This window comes from Corvus hawaiiensis, chromosome 4 (assembly GCF_020740725.1).
Source record: "Corvus hawaiiensis isolate bCorHaw1 chromosome 4, bCorHaw1.pri.cur, whole genome shotgun sequence".
Lineage (NCBI taxonomy): Eukaryota > Metazoa > Chordata > Aves > Passeriformes > Corvidae > Corvus > Corvus hawaiiensis.
Genome location: NC_063216.1, coordinates 43,713,151 through 43,729,202, shown reverse-complemented (window position 1 = coordinate 43,729,202; position 16,052 = coordinate 43,713,151). Strand labels below are relative to the sequence as shown.

General features: G+C 36.5%; 1 protein-coding gene across 1 annotated transcript in view; it reads left to right on the top strand.

Moving 5' to 3' along the window:
* Nucleotides 1-16,052, top strand: part of LGR5 (leucine rich repeat containing G protein-coupled receptor 5) — a 90,217-nt gene that overhangs the window by 31,269 nt on the left and 42,896 nt on the right. The window contains exon 2 of the mRNA XM_048302226.1: nucleotides 6,581-6,652. Coding sequence (XP_048158183.1) covers nucleotides 6,581-6,652 — 72 coding nt within the window. The remainder of the gene's footprint in view (nucleotides 1-6,580; nucleotides 6,653-16,052) is intronic.

The following is a 16,052-nucleotide window of genomic DNA, read 5'->3' as shown; positions in this document are numbered from 1 at the left end:
AATGGCAAAACTGTTTCCTGAAAAGATTAATCATGCACATACTGTTTGCTTTACAAATGTTCTGCAGTCTAGATATAAGTAAGACTTTGATGGTTGTTTATATGGCAGAATTGCCTATGTTCAGGAATAATGCATGGTGTTTAAAATGACTCTGTTACAGAGCTTGTGCAGTAACAAGCCAAATTTTGCTGTCTGTGACATCAGAGGAAGTCAGTGACAGGTGTTGGGAGTGCAAAAGTCTGGCCAAAGCATTTTGTTACTTTGTGTTGAATCCAGATGTGACCTATCAGCCTGATTTGCCAGGATCCAATGTTATGGGCCAATACACAACAGCACAGAAGAGATGTAGACAGAGCCCTCCTGACCTTACTGGATCACCTTTGAGGTGTCCCTAAGTTCAAGGTGCTTGATCCTTACCATAAATATTTATTTACAATTGGAGTGGCTGGAACAAGCACCACTGGTGTGCCGAGGAAAGGTGTGAGAGGGACAGAGGGAGTACTGTCCATTTACTGGAGCAAAACCCTCTGTGAGGTGTGCAGGCACGCAGACCCACTGCAGGGGCTGTTCTCACATGACCACACACCGTCATTTGCTTTTTGCAAGGCATGTTTTAGTACAAAGGAGTTGGGTCTCTGGAAAGAGTGAGCTTCAATGTCAAGTAACAGAAATGTTCTGTAACAAATGTGTAACAAGCAATCCTCTTTTAGCCTTACACCCCTTCCATGTAAACCTGTAGCACAGGATCTGGTGTTGTTCATTTGCTATTGCAAATAATATTACATAGGATAATGAATTTTTAAATACTTAATATTAGCATTTGTCATTTTCAATATGAAGAAGGGCAGAAATGTCCATGCTATTGCCACTTGTTGTTTACCTTGAATACCTTGATGGTGAGATTTCCTACTCTGTGTAATGTCTATAATAGCTCTCTCTACTGCTTCTTCCTGCTAATCTACTACTTCTTCGTCAGAAGATTTTTCCAGTATCAAAGATGTACTCTTCAAATGTGAATCATTTAGTGGAAATTCATATCTTAATCATAGTTTATTACAGGATCATTCAAAAAACCACAGATAAAGTTTGAAGCTAATTATGACAAGAAGTGCTACGGTTTAATTGTCAGAAAGCACTTACAATGCTTATTTATTCATGCTCATACTTTGCCCTGTGCTGCTCTGCATGGGTGTATTAAACATGCAAATACATGACTAGCAATTTTCATGTTGACTTTGAAAGATAATGTAATCTAGGAACATTAAAATGAAAATACGGTCTTTTTTTCTGAGTCTGTTGACAGCTTATGCATTGTACTTTGGTAAATTGGTGTAAATTCCATGGTTGGACAGTGTGATCTAATGAAAAGGGTGCTGGACAAATCATCATCAGTGTCATTTTCCTCTGTGTTGTATAAACATCTGTTTGACCATGAACATGTCACTTAGCCATTACGTGTCTTAGTTTCCTTTCTGCAAAATGATGGTAATTCTTACTGTATTTATTTATTGATACCCTCAAATGAAAACATCTATAGCTATTTATTTGTAAGAAATATGAGCTACTATTACTACAGTGTTGGCAAATAGACTTACCTCCTTAAAGCAGATGTAGCAGATGAAGATGTTTTCCGTAAAAGATGAAGCATTTGCATTAATAGATGACATGCAGTTAATAGGCAATGTATTCTTCCATCATGCAGTGGAGTATTCTGCCAGTACTAGAAACAAGAGTGCCATGTTAAAAAGATAGGCAGAGCAAGGAAAAAGCAGAAGTAGGATTCACCTGTTTCTGTTATTTTGTGTTGCTACATGGAAGCTAGTGTCAAATTTTGCTGTAAATGAATTAAGGAAATTGTCTTAGTTTAGAAACTGTTCTCAGCTGGTAAGAACTAAGGGACTACATTCAGTCTATTGTCAGTATTCCATGCAAGTGCTTTATCTTTCAAAGACTTCCATTAAAAAGTGTTGTTAACACATCTTGTTGGGATAAGACAAGCTGAGAAGAATCAAAATTAATGATCCTAATAATGTCTTGATAATTTTCTAAAAATCAAACAGGTTGCAACTGTTTAAAAAAAGAGACTACAAAATTATCTTCAATATTGGATTATTGTATTAGACCTGGAATGAGTAGACAAGTTGGTACCATTCAGTATAATAGACATTTAGCCTAGTAGAAGTTTTGCATGTATCCCTAGGCATACTTTTGTTCTCCTTTAAAAGACATAAATATAATGTGAAAACCTGATCTTCCAAGATGAAACATCATCTTGTAATGAAACATCACTTGTAATAACTGAGAGATCTCTTGTAATACCAGTTAATAGAAGGTTGGTAATGTGGCCTGCAGACTCATCTATTATATGTTAAGAACTAATTCACTTAACTTGTTTTACTGGCTTTCTGGAATTCATTGTGAACTACTCAGTTTTAAGATGGTAACTGGATATTTTTTCAGTATGTATATGCATGAACAATAAAACTGGGGGGAACAAAGGCCTGTCACATTTGCCTTCTTGGATGCTGTTTTGCAAATGCTCAGAATTTGTTCATCTGCTCATCAATTAAAAAACAGATGCATGGTAGAGTTTTCAATATTTTCTGGTCTTCAAAGATTTCATCAGAGATAGGATTCCTTTAACAAGTCACCAGAGGCACAGCATGGTGATTGATTGGCGCAGAGTATAATTAAGATATTGTTATAGTGAGCCATGTTGCCAATGCAGTCGCTGAAGCAAAGCTTCTTATCTTTTGAAAAGATGAAAGTTTCATTTGCTGTTATGTTGCTTTTATAGTCAGCAGCTGGAAACAGGCTGCAGGAATGCTGATGGGAGAAGGGACAATGTGTTCATCTCACTGTTCAAAATAACATATTACCTTCTCAGTACAATATGGCAGCTCATGGTGGTTTTCACCAAGGTAGATCTGGTACTATCGCTGTCTCTATTAGGAGCATTGGTAAACTCAGGGTGTATTCATGCCATGTTGCTTCTACTGACATCAGTGGGCTTTGTATGTGCTGTGATGCTGGGAGATGGGAGTAGTTCTGTTACGCTGAGTTATTTAAAGGGTTTCAGTATTCAAATAATTCTAAGTTTTTCATCACTGTAGTTTGTAAGAGTCTACCAAGATTTGATACAAAATCAGAACCATTCCACTGAGGATAGTTAAAGACCCAGTACCTTGATTTTAATTTTTTTTATAATTTCATTGCAAATGCTGATGCACAAGCCATCTTTCATGCCCTTCTCTTTCCTAGACAGAGAAAATTGCTTATTTTGACAGGCTAGCACTGAAAGGAGAAATCAGAAAACCCATTTGAAGGAAAGAAACCATCATAGGTGCAGGACATAAGACACACCCACTGCAATTGTTATTGGTTTTCATAGTAATAATATGTAACCCTAGAGTTTGCCACCTAGCTGTGTCTTGCTGTTAGCTGTGCTTGTTCTAGCTAATGGCTGTAAATCTCATCCTAGCCATGTCTTCTTGGCAGCATGGTTCAAAATGCTAGCAAACCAAGATGCTGAGAAACTCCTTTATTTGTCTCTAGAGCTCTGTGAGGAATTTCTGTTCAGAAGCCCAAATTTTGCGGTATTGCTCACACGAGACCCAGTGACTGATTGCATTACATTAACTCTTTTTGTTTGTCTCACCTCTCTGAACATCCCCCCTGAAGTAGCTTTGGGTCACGGCGCTTCTCTCAGTCATTCCAGTGAACAAAAATTTGATTCAATGCATCCATGGTAATTCTGAAACAAAAGAATATTCCGAATCTAAAAACTGTGAGCACAGACAAGCTACTGCTTTGCCAGTGTAAAGGATGTGTGGTTTTTTAGGCAGAAATAATGTCACCTATTTAGCCAACTGGTACAGCTGGAAGAAATAGAGAGTTTTGATTTTTGTGCCTGAAAGTTTCTCAGTTTTTCCATCTGTATCAGCTAGCCTCATCAAATATATTACCCCTCCCTGCCGTAGTCTGCCTTATATTCTTAAACCCTTACAGCTACAAGAATAGCACATTGCCAACATAGATTGGAACATCCTGTGTATTAGTTGCTGGTATGTTAAAAGCTAATTTAAAAAGACATTATTCAGCAAGAGCTTGGGAAATAATTTCTGTTACCTCCACCATCCCTGGAAGTATTTAAAAGATGCATAGATGTGGCACTTAGGGACATGGTTTAGTGATGAACACGTGGCAGTGCTGGGTTAACGATTGGACTGGATGATCTGAAGGGTCTTTTCCAACCCAAACAATTCCATGATTCTGTGAAATATGCATAGATAATGTTTAGTAGTTCTGTTGCACAAAAACACCTTTATATGTTACGTTCCAAGAAGAGAATCGTCTGGAAAAAAAAGCAACCAATCTAGCAGAAGGAAATTATTTAACTGGTAGGTTTAAAAAGAGTTAGAAATTGCTGTGGTGTACTGGAAAAAGGAGAGGTTCTCCTCTGTCATATGATGCAGTACACATACTTTACCACATGAGTGGAGTCCAAAAAGGACACTAGGACATAGCAGGTCACTGTTGGCAAATCCACCTCTGGGGTCTAAAGATGTTTTTAAGGAAAATACACTTATTTTTTATTTTTTCTTTGGGCATCAAAGCACGTAATGAAAGCCACCTTCTCTTATTCTAATCCTCTTAAGATATTAGGGTCTGGTCAGTAGACTGCTTCTGACTGGTTCATCATGGGATCCTGCGGGTGATACAAGCAGACAAGTACTGCCTACTAGTAATAGAAGTTAATAGGCTAGAAAAGCAGACTTCAGGTTTTTCTAGTCAGCCAGAGCACTAGTTAATTCTGGATTTGTAGAATGCCCTAAATATGTGTGTATCTGAAGATAAATCGTTCCCATCTTCCACCAGGGCTAGCTTTTTAAGTCTAAAATGTGATTTGGCATGTTTCCAAAAACCCATTAAGACATGTGTTGAAAATATCATCATCAGAATGATCTTGTTAAAATATTGGGCTTATCTTAATATTCAGTAGTACATAATTCACTACCTGGATGAGTTTTTCTTTTGCCAAATAAATCCATGTTCTTGTTCCTTTGCCAGAATAAATCCTTTGAGCCTTTATCAAAGTGAAAGGGCAATAACCTGCTAAACAGTATGAAAGAATTAGGTGATAAAGTATTACAGTAAAAAATGAATTTAATAAGTACACATTTCTCAAATTATACTTTGATTTTGAAGTGAATGCAGAAACGTTACTCAACAGTGATTTGATAATTGTTGTAAAGTATTAACACATTTCCTTTATTTCAAAATCTCTATGTGAAGTATGTTTTTAAATTATACATTTTAAAATTCACCAAAAGATCAAACATCTAAATTAACTATGCTGACTACAAGCATATATTCTGTAATATGAAACAGACTGTGAGTAATAAGAACTAGATGGAGTAGGAATAGGATGCCTACCCACCAAAGTACAGATAACTTATTTACCTTGTAAGCTCTCAACAGCTGGAAGAAATAAAGTTATCTAAATAGTACCCAAAGTAGCTGGAAACTATAAGTGCTGCTACAAATGCAAAGTTACGTTTAAATAGTGGGGAGTTTTAAGTTACTGTATAACACTTGCATAAAATATGCAGCTCTTAATTTTATTTTAAGAATCTACAGAAATTTTGATACAGTTGTATCTTCCACACAGAATTTTATTATGCAATTTGTTTACAGTCTTGGTACTTAATGAAAAGCAATTATAATGATACTGTGGGGCATGGGGAAGACAATGGAAAACAACGAAAAGGCAAGTTAAGAATAAAAGGGTATTATATGAAATTTAGTCTAAAACATAGCTTGAATGAGCTCTGACAGAGCTGATATGGCTGGTAGTTTCCTGTACCAGGAACTACTGTGGAACCCCACCAGGAAGTGTGCTACAGAGCAGGATCGCATTACACTCTTGTTTTATGGTTCATTTCACTTATTTAATGCAATTTGAGTACCTGTAACAAAAGAGCACTCAAAAAGAGAATGTTTATTATTCGAAAATATGTCATTTCTATAAATCAGGTTGGGTTTTGGGGACACCTGATGTGCCTGTGTGAGGCAAGGCAGATCAGTATGACCATGCAACAGGCTGTACGGCAAAAGTGAAGTGTTTCCATGTTCATGAAATTTTAAGGATGATGCAGATACTTTGTATCTGTTTGCTTTTGCCTGTCTGCTTTAGTAAACCAAGTGTACTACAGTGCTACAACAACAAATATCATAATAGTTTTCTTTACTACTCCAAGTAAATTTTAATACAGTACAGTGGTTTATTAAAATTATGTCAACTAGAAGTGTTGTTTAGTGTTCCAGCTGATTTATAGAGCGTGATAAAACATTTCAAAATCCCTGGAAATGAGGAACATGCTACAAGCCTGTATTTGGTTTAACAAAGCTGTGCTCATACGAAATAGGAATGTTGAACGTGCTAACTAGATAATGATTTATCAATTCTGGCAGAGGAACTAATTTTTATTAATGTAGTGCTTAAAAAAGTGTGGAATGAACAGCTGGATGCCACAGTTGTGGCATGCCATATTAAGTCTCTGTCTGTTTTCCCCTACAGTGATCTCAGTATGAACAACATTACTAAGCTGCCCTCAAACCCTGTGCACAATCTCCGCTTCCTGGAAGAGCTGTAAGTATCATTGTATCCTTGATGGGCATAGTCAGCTCTAGACACATTCCTGTGTTTGTCTCTCATACTTACTGTGGGAACCAGATAAAACAGTGCAGGAAAGCTGTCAGCCTGACACTTTTGGCACATGCGGAAACACTTAGTTAAAAAAAAAAACAATTGCTTGTGATTCTGGAAATGAACTTATAAAAGAGTTACCATGAGGCTACAACTTCTCTAAGCAGAGACAGAGCCAAACAAATTAAAATTTTTAAACAAGGACTGTTTAAAAGAACTGGATTGCTCTTTTGGAAATAGTTAAGCAGCAGGATATTAAAAGTTTGAATACTGGCTCATGTTTATTAAAATCCCAAGTAAAGCTGTAATCAAAACCAAAACCTGCTGCCTTGTTCTGCCTGTGTCAAGGACAATTGAGTCCACATTTCATAGTATTGAGGCTTCTTGTCCTAATCACTTTCAATTACTGTTTCCTTACTCTTAACATCCCTGAAGGCTGACCGTAGAATGCAGAATCCTGCAAAAAGCTTAGTTACGCTATCTACTACATTCACTGGGGGGAAAAAGTGCCTTGTGGAAACTAGCTGATCAAGCACAACATCAAAAGAGGAATGTTGGCTTGAAGTGATGGTGACTAACCAAAAGTGAAAAGTATTGTGCATTCATGAGACCTGGATTTGGCAGTGACTCTAGTTATAATGGCCCAGGCTTAAAAGAAAATGTATGTTTCTGAGGAGTGATGGAGACTCTATAACTGATGCACCATAGATCTTGTGGAAAAAAGATGGTGCCTGTATTTGCATGAGTACCTCTAAATATTGATTAAAAGCCTTTTATGACATGTGGCTTTTAAGTTTTTAGAAGTGAAAACCTGGGGTTTTTTTAGCATGCTTGTCTGCTAACACACCATAAAATCCATGTAAGACATGCAAAATCATGTTCCTACCCCTCTTGCAAAGACACGGTCTGTTTTAAGCTATGAAATGTGTACAGTCCTCTGCAATTTAGGTGTGTATTGTGCTGACAACTTTTGGTGTCCTTGCTAATAATGCTCATTTGAATTTTGCCACCTGGCCTTTCCAGCCAGCATCTACAAAAGCAGACAAACAAACAAAACAAAACAAAAGAAATAAATTGAAAACATTTTGTATGCTAACTTTGGACAGTACTCTATTTGGAGGCAGGTTTTTCTTTTCCTGTATTATTTTTATTACTCTCAGCACTTCTATTTGGAAAGCTTTCTTTCATTTTCTTTTCTCTCTCTTCCTTTACTTACCCCTTTTCTTTGATTATCAATATCTGTCTTGCCATTAGTGCAACTTCCAAATAATGTAACAGATAGGAACATAACACAGAGAGATGTCACACACCAAGTGTTAACAGTATCAAGTGCATATGGAGTGAATCATGCCACAAAGCCACTGCTTGTGAAGTTCTTCGTCATGTTCATGTTCTCTTGTCCAATCTCCTGTCAATTGTAATAACCCTTCTAAAACTGGCCAACCCAATTGCTCTCCAGCCATTAAAGAAAAGAATTTTTTTTTAAAGTTTGGGCTTTTCCTGGAAGGAAATTCTAATACAGCCAGGTTACCTTCACTCTCATTTCATGGTTAGATCACAGAATCTTATGAGATCTTTGCAATGTTTCATAAAATTAAATCCGTCTTAGAAATGTCTGTCTGGTCTTTGAAGTACAACAGCAGGAGCTTGAAATGCAGCTTTTAGGGGTTTTTAGTGTTGAAAAAACTAATTAGCATACAAACTGTTACTAATCCCTTTATTAGAGATCTGGTTCAAACATCTGATAAAAGCTCATGACTGAATCACTGAATTTTAGCTTAGATGTTACGTACTTGATGCCTGGTTTGGCAATACTAGTAAGTGATTACCCTGAAAGAACTGAGATTTTATTAAAACAGTTAAACTAATGGTTTTGTCTCCAAAGCAGAAGTGTATAAGACAGGTCTGTTCAGCCAGTTCTGACCTTCCAGAGTGAATCTGATCAACTTTTACAGCCAAGGTTAGACACCTCTAACTGCAGCATTCTTGCAAACCTGATGATCATTCCTGGTATTTATTCTTAACCAAAGACTATCATCACTGAAGTAAAATATATTGAAAGTGGTTTTGAGGTGCATATTCCTCTGAAAATTTTGGAAAACTCTGAAATACTTGGAACTTTCTAACTGTCAAAAAAATTAATTCTGAGCAAAATCTTTTATTTGTAAAAATTATGGGCTTTTCAGATTTATTTTCTCTTAAAGCATATATGACAGAACTCCCACCAAGAAAGTATGTTTCAGCTGCTTGATTATCAGCAAGTTGCTCTGCATGAACTTGTACAACACTATTAAGTTAAATTCTTCATTATAAATTCAAAATAACTGCAGATATTTATCAGTCTGACCAAGTCCAAAACTCGCTCTCATTTTGATTATTTCTAGACGTTTGTCATTATACAGGATGTGTAGAATGCCTGTTCTAATGGAGAAGTGAATTAGAGTAATGCATGGAAAAAAGGGTTTTTAAAAAAATCTAAAGACTTACTCAGGGTGGGACTCTTAAGAGTTTTAGAGACAACTACATCTGAGTGCAGACCTAACATTTTGTGATTAGATACACTTCAAAGCAGTGCCTGAAACTATTTTATTTTATAAATTAATGTCTCAATGAAAAGTGAGGAAGAAAGCCAATAATAATTTAAAACTATTTGAATCAGACCTACCTACAAAATCACTCCAACTAGATATATATCCACATAGCCATACATATGCATAAATATATGCACAGACACCCACGTATGCACACATATAAGGCTTTCATTTTAATTTTAAACATAGGAACATTCCACAGATAAGTGAAGCTTCAAGTGATTTTTAGTAAGTTGCTATTTTTCAGCAACTTAAATTGGGTGTTTTAGTAAAACAGCAACAAAAGACTGCTGTGTTGCAATTACTTTACTACAGAGCAGGACAGTCCTAAATAATCTCTTTGCTACAAAATCAAGCAATGAAGTCACCCTAAGTTATTTGCAATCTACATACAAGTGCAAGAATGTTTTCTGACATGCATGATAATTTTAAAACAATCCTAAAATCAAATAAATATATCTACAGATCTTGTCAGATTGAACATTATTACAGTAGTCTTTCAGGCAAAAGTGCCTTTAAAAGCACATTTTACTGCAATACAGAAGTGCAGAATTGCAGATACAATACATAAGTGGTGTATTATATGAATCTTACCATTATATCTGTTGAAATCCCTCTGCACTGCAAAAGTGGTCAAGAGGCCACTGTATATATGAAAATGAGGTTCTAAATTACCAGGCATGATCCATTATCAGCTGTTCTTATTTATTTATTTTCTTTTTATTTCTCTCTCTGTTTGCTTTTCTCCCTGCAAAGAGGTTTTCAAAGTGTTAATGGGAATTGGGTGTTCTGTTCCCCATTGACTCTGAGTTGTGGGACTGAGATCTCTGGTCATGTACATTTTTGAAAACCGAGAGCATTTGCTCTTGGGGTCCTGTACAGTCTTTATTTTTGTGCTGGTGCAGACACATTGTGACTAGCACTGAAAATGGATTTTTAACTATAATGTAAGTTGGTAGAAAACATGAAAGTGCTGCAACCATAGTCCAAAACTTTTTTGACAAAGTGGGGGAATCTTGTAATTTATTTCAACAATCTTGGAACATTAGCGTTAAATACTAAAATATTTCTTAAAGGTTAATCTGCATAAATTTAAAAACCTCTAAAGAAATAAAGTAGAAAATGCTGGCAGCTGACAAGCAGAACTAAAATAAAAATAGAGTATTATCTAGTGGTCTCAAACTGCCCACACATTCCTATGTCGCTTCAATACCAGTTTTACAGTTCCTGCACAGCAGGGTTTAGCTGGTCCTGGTGGAAATTGGTTTGTGTCACCTCCATCAGCTAAAGTTTCAAGAACTGTCACTGCAAAATGACTTGTGATCCCCTAGATAATTTCAGAGCGGTGCACAATCTAACACCTAAGTTGTGAGTTCAGTTTCTTCATATAAATTGCAAATTTGGCTTCTTCACTTAGTGTGCGCATCCAAGTGGATCAAACTGTGTCTCTATGTTTAATACATGGTGTTTGTCAGCCAGAATTACCTGTCACCAGCCCAGCAAGTGGCCCATGGCACATTGTGAATTCTCTTGCTGTAAGACAGACTTTGTTGATACCTGAGGACTGTAGTTTCCCAACTTTGCTTTAATATAGGGCTGTACTCAAAGTCCTGACAGAGGGGGAAGTGCACCAGTTGTCTTGAAATATGTTGGCAAAAACAGTAAGAAGATGTTTACCTAGTTAATCAGTTGGAAACGATGACAACACTTTCCTCCCCTAGTTTTTACATGCACAGTTCAGGTTTACTAGAAAAGAACAAACCCAAGCACAGAAGATTCCTACTGTATGAGCTAACAACTTGTAACCTTTACATCCACAAAACAAGAGCCCTGGTGTTCTGGAGCTGTCACTGCCTTTGATGCCGTCCCTTTGATGCCACCAAAGCGAGTAACAACAAAGAACTCGCCCATGTGGATGTGTCAGAGTGACATCCTCCAAACTGCCCTTTTTGCCATCTTATCAAGAATAACAAGATGAGGAACAGAAAAAAAAAGAGAGAGAGAGAGAAACAACAGAGCAAATGCCTTATTAAATCAGAGCTGCTTGCATTGCTTGTTGAATAGCTTGTGCTGACAGATAATTATTCTGGAAATATTAATGCAAATTGCATGGAGCAGCCTTGACACTGGGACTGCTGTGCATCCGTGCGGTAAAGGGGAAGAACGGGAGATGATGGGGTAGGAAAAAGATAAAAGAGAAGTGAAAACGTTCAGATATGCTTGCAAGTAGAAGCAATAAATGTTCTAGGTTGATATCCAAGAAATCTTGTCAATGCTGCTACGTTACTCTTATGAGTGTCTGTTGAAGTTTGCTTGTGGCTTGCAGCTTATAAATGCTTTCTGGAACTTGTAATTTATTTTCCAGCAATGTTCATTAGGAACTAGTTTAGCACATCAAAAAGAGTCATTGGAAGTGCTTTTTGTGTTTTGCGATCAATACAGATAGTGACATTACACTTAATTAAACTAGGGTGAAGCATGCTATGTATCTGTAGATCCTGAGGCAGGATTTTAATTTAAGGCTTACACATTCTGTGCATACTGCAGTAGCAAGTATGCAGAAATAATTTCCTTTTTTTGTCAGTGGAAGTTCAGTCTGTTTGTAGACTGCTTGATTTCAGTGTGGTGAGAACTTTTGGTACCTACATGGGTCAATTTTTTTCACTTGCTTAGGATTATGGGTAAGGAATTCAGACCGCATCAGATTTATATCTAATAGGTTCTCGAGCACAGTAGAACCAACTTCTTCCCTCTGTTTTTTTGAATTCCCAAAGAGGAGTAGCCATAATTCCTCCAGTAATTCATTGCTGTTGCCTCATTGTACCACTCAGAAAACAGCAGCTGCCTCAAAACTTGGATCTACACAATTTGTGTTCTTTGCCTATCACACTGAAATGACTAAACAGCTAACACATTTTTCATTATTTTCAGTTTGATCACAGTGTGTGGTGTTGCAGTACACTTCAGCCAGTTCCTGCTATTAATGATTATTATTATTAATTTCTGCCTTTTCGGATGATACTGACACTACTGGGATAAAACCAAAACCAGCATCAGAAGTGTAAATGATACTTGGGAGACCCAGCCTAGGAAATATTATGTATATGATTCTCCATTTATTGCTCCATCTTGCTGTAACATTTAAATACTGAGAAAGAAATTTTAACAATGTTAATATTGGTCTGGGAGTTGTGATTTGGTGGCAGCATTCTTCAAACACAGAAGCAGTGCCTCTTAATGGTTGTATCCATGGGATCCACTGCTGGGAATCAGTGTGGGATGTCCTGGCTGATGCTGGAGTCCCTCCTGAAGTTGTCCTTGCTGCAATTGGAAGGCGGGTACTTGGATACCTGTTCAGCAGAAGGACCCACTTGTTGTCAGCGCTGGCTAGGGACAGCTTCACAAAGGAAGAGATCAGTTGTCTTTAGCAGTTATTGGATCACAACCATGCCAGATGCAGAAAGAGTCTGTGCCTTTTATAAGTGGAGAAAGAAACAGTACGGTTTAGACCATATTCTTAACTGACAAAAATCTATGATCTGTTTCATCAAAGCCAGTTCAAGATCAAATACACACTGATTTCATTCCAACTGCTTTAGGTCACTTGGAGTTATTCCAGTTTACACCCTATGAGAATTTGGCACAAGCATTTTAAAAGGCAATTAGGCCCTAAAGCAAGAGCAGACTGTGTTATATTTGAATTTCCAACTAAACTGTAAGCAGCAATAAATATAACATACAGCACAATTATGACTTGCACACTCCCCTCCCCTTATTTAAAGAGAGTATTTTCTTCTTTGATCTTTCTGAGCATCAGATTTTTTAATAGATCATTTGACTCACACTTCTTTTCATATTACTGTAATTTTATAGTTTTAATTAACATGACAGATTGAAATATAAAAAGATAATTAAAATACAGACTAATATTTAAATTCCTAGGCTAGCAAAGTAATTCTGAAAAAACATTTTGAAATATGTGTTGATGTCATCCGTGAATTATTAACATTATAATTAATCACCCATTAATTCATACTTTTCTATTGCATTAGCCTGAGAATAATCATTAATAAATATAAAATTAAACTCTTATCTCAAAATTTTAGTTGACTTTGGTTAAGTGCTATATAAGTATCCATATTGTCAAAGCTTTTTTGATGTAAGAAGCCAGAACATTTCATGTTACCTTTTTATTGATGTACATGTAAGCTGAAGAAAATTAGAAATAAAAATATATGAATTATATATTGGCTATATATTTATATAAGTGGAGTAAATATGTGTGTAGTTGTGTGCTTGTGTACTTTTAACAAAGTTTGACAGGAAACAAAATGGAGGCAAGATCTGAGATTGGTAAATTCTTCCTTGAACAAAGGCAATTTTTTATACTAGAACAAGTTGTTTTAGAAAAAAATTTGTAAATTTATGTTTTCTTGTTATACTTCTATGTTGTTCCTCCCCAAATAGCCATTTCCTCCATTAGAAATTGGGGTAGTAGGTTTAGGATTGGTAGTAGTGTTATTGGTGCCACTCCTCAGAGAGAAGTAAATTACTGGCAAATGTGATACTGTGGTAGGATGCAAATGAGAGCCCCATATTTACTTGTGTCAGCACAAATTTTTCCCCAGACTTCAATGAGACTGATATTTCACCATGGATCTTTATCAGGCATTCAGAACAATTAGGGCAGTTGGAGGAGGCAGATCAGGCTTTTAAAAAAGAAGTTTCAAATTACAAAAGAGAGTCTCTTATCTGTACACAAGGTATAAAAGACACAGTCCATGATTACATTAATTTTAATGGAACTTTCTGCGTCGCATGCTAGTGTTTTAGCACCAAATTCAGGACGGTACCACATACAGCAGAACAGTCCCAGCTGGTGGGGTTTTTCACTGTCTCAGGCTTCAGTTTCTATCCACAAAAACAGATTTTTTTTTTTTCTACAGTCTTTAGGTTCTTCTACACAATTTCTTTTCACTTTCTGTCTGGAGAGTTTGTTAGCTGTAGCATATAATGTAGCAAATGATGACTAGAACATCTTTTCCAAAGAAACAGACAAATATAAAACTGACTGGATTGTGACTCTGTTGGTATTAACCTACTCATATATATAAATATAGATATATAGATATAAACATATCCATGATAACATTGTCTCAGCATGTGCAGTTGTTGCTCTCATTCCTTAAATAAAATCAGCACACCAGTTAGTGAACAGAAGTAAAATGCAGAGTCAAGGAGACGTAAAGAAAGACTACTAGTTCACAGAATTATTGGTGTAGAAATCCCTCTGTATCTTTGCACAGTGGAAGAATGATTTCAGATGGCACTCACAATTACATTCTGTATAGGATATTGCACTACATGGGAACTGATTAAATATAATGCAACACAAGTGATGCAATGATATATAACTTAATCTGTATTAAAGGGCATGCACTGGCATTAGTCTAGAAACATTGAGACAGTCTGGTATTCATATCATAGTTTATTAGCAAATACTGAGTCCAATATATTTATCAGAAATATGAGTGTAATTAATTTCTACTTAATTGTATCTGTTCTGAAATACAATTACAACACTATCACTGTATTTTCATTTTGTAATAGTGAAGCTTGACTCCTTTCACATTGTTTATTCCCATTATATGTTGAGCTACACTGAGATCCAGAGTGTCATCTATTCTCCAACATTTTAGCACCTTGCAAGATTTGATAAGTAGCTTGTTCCAGAAAATTCCATTGTGCTAATCTTGTTATATCACAGCATGAGTATTGATCAGTGTAAACATATGCTTCTTCCCAAGGAGACAAATACCTCCCTTTCATGTCTTTTCTTTAGTTTTGATACTACTAGATTTGGAAATACACTTCACAGATGCTTGATCAGCTTTTGCTGCACTAGATCTTACTTAAGCAGAGAAGGAAAGCAGCCACTACCCATGTTGTACTGTCACTGTCTGCTGCAGACTGAGAAGTAGCTGGGTTAGTAGTGGAAATGTGTTTTATTTATTAAATGCCACAGTTTTTGGTCTGTAGAGAAGACTTTTTAGTGTTTGAAGTTCACCTTCCATCCCAGCAGATACAGAGGAGATGCTTGGTACGAGGTAAGGTTTGTCCTGATGCAGAAAACATCCACACAAAAAAGCTGTTTGAGTTGGCAAAGAAAAATTATTGTACTAGAAATGTAAAGGAAATAGTTGACTGTTCTCAGTCACAACTGATATTTATTTGCTTCTTTCTGATGAATGAAGTTTTTCTTTTCAGACAATCAAAGGAAAACAACAAAAAAGTTTCTGATAATTTTTGGAGCTTTAGTTCTCTTGTCTGGGAATGTTCTTTTGACTGGATAGCCACCATTTCTCAGAACTATGATACTGCAGGAGAGCTCAGAATATGTCAAAGGAGTCAACAGATGGGAAACACTCAAAGGACAACCCAGGCACCTTTTTTCCTAGATCTGACCATAGGCCATGAACCTGACCTGCAGCACTACACCCTATTCCAGCAGTGAGCAGTGATTGCCAGTGGGGCTTAATGGCATGGAAAGATATTTTATAAATTGCTGCTACTTAAAGTATGGAGGCCACTTGTTTTTCTCTCAGCTCATTTATTTTACATCTTTTAGAAAGAAACTTGCAGTAGTATAAAAACTATGCCTAAGCCAAAAGCATCTTGACACCAAGCATAGCAAATAACAAATGCTGAAGGAGATGTGTGGTGGCACTTCTCTGTAAACTTTTCCAGACTCC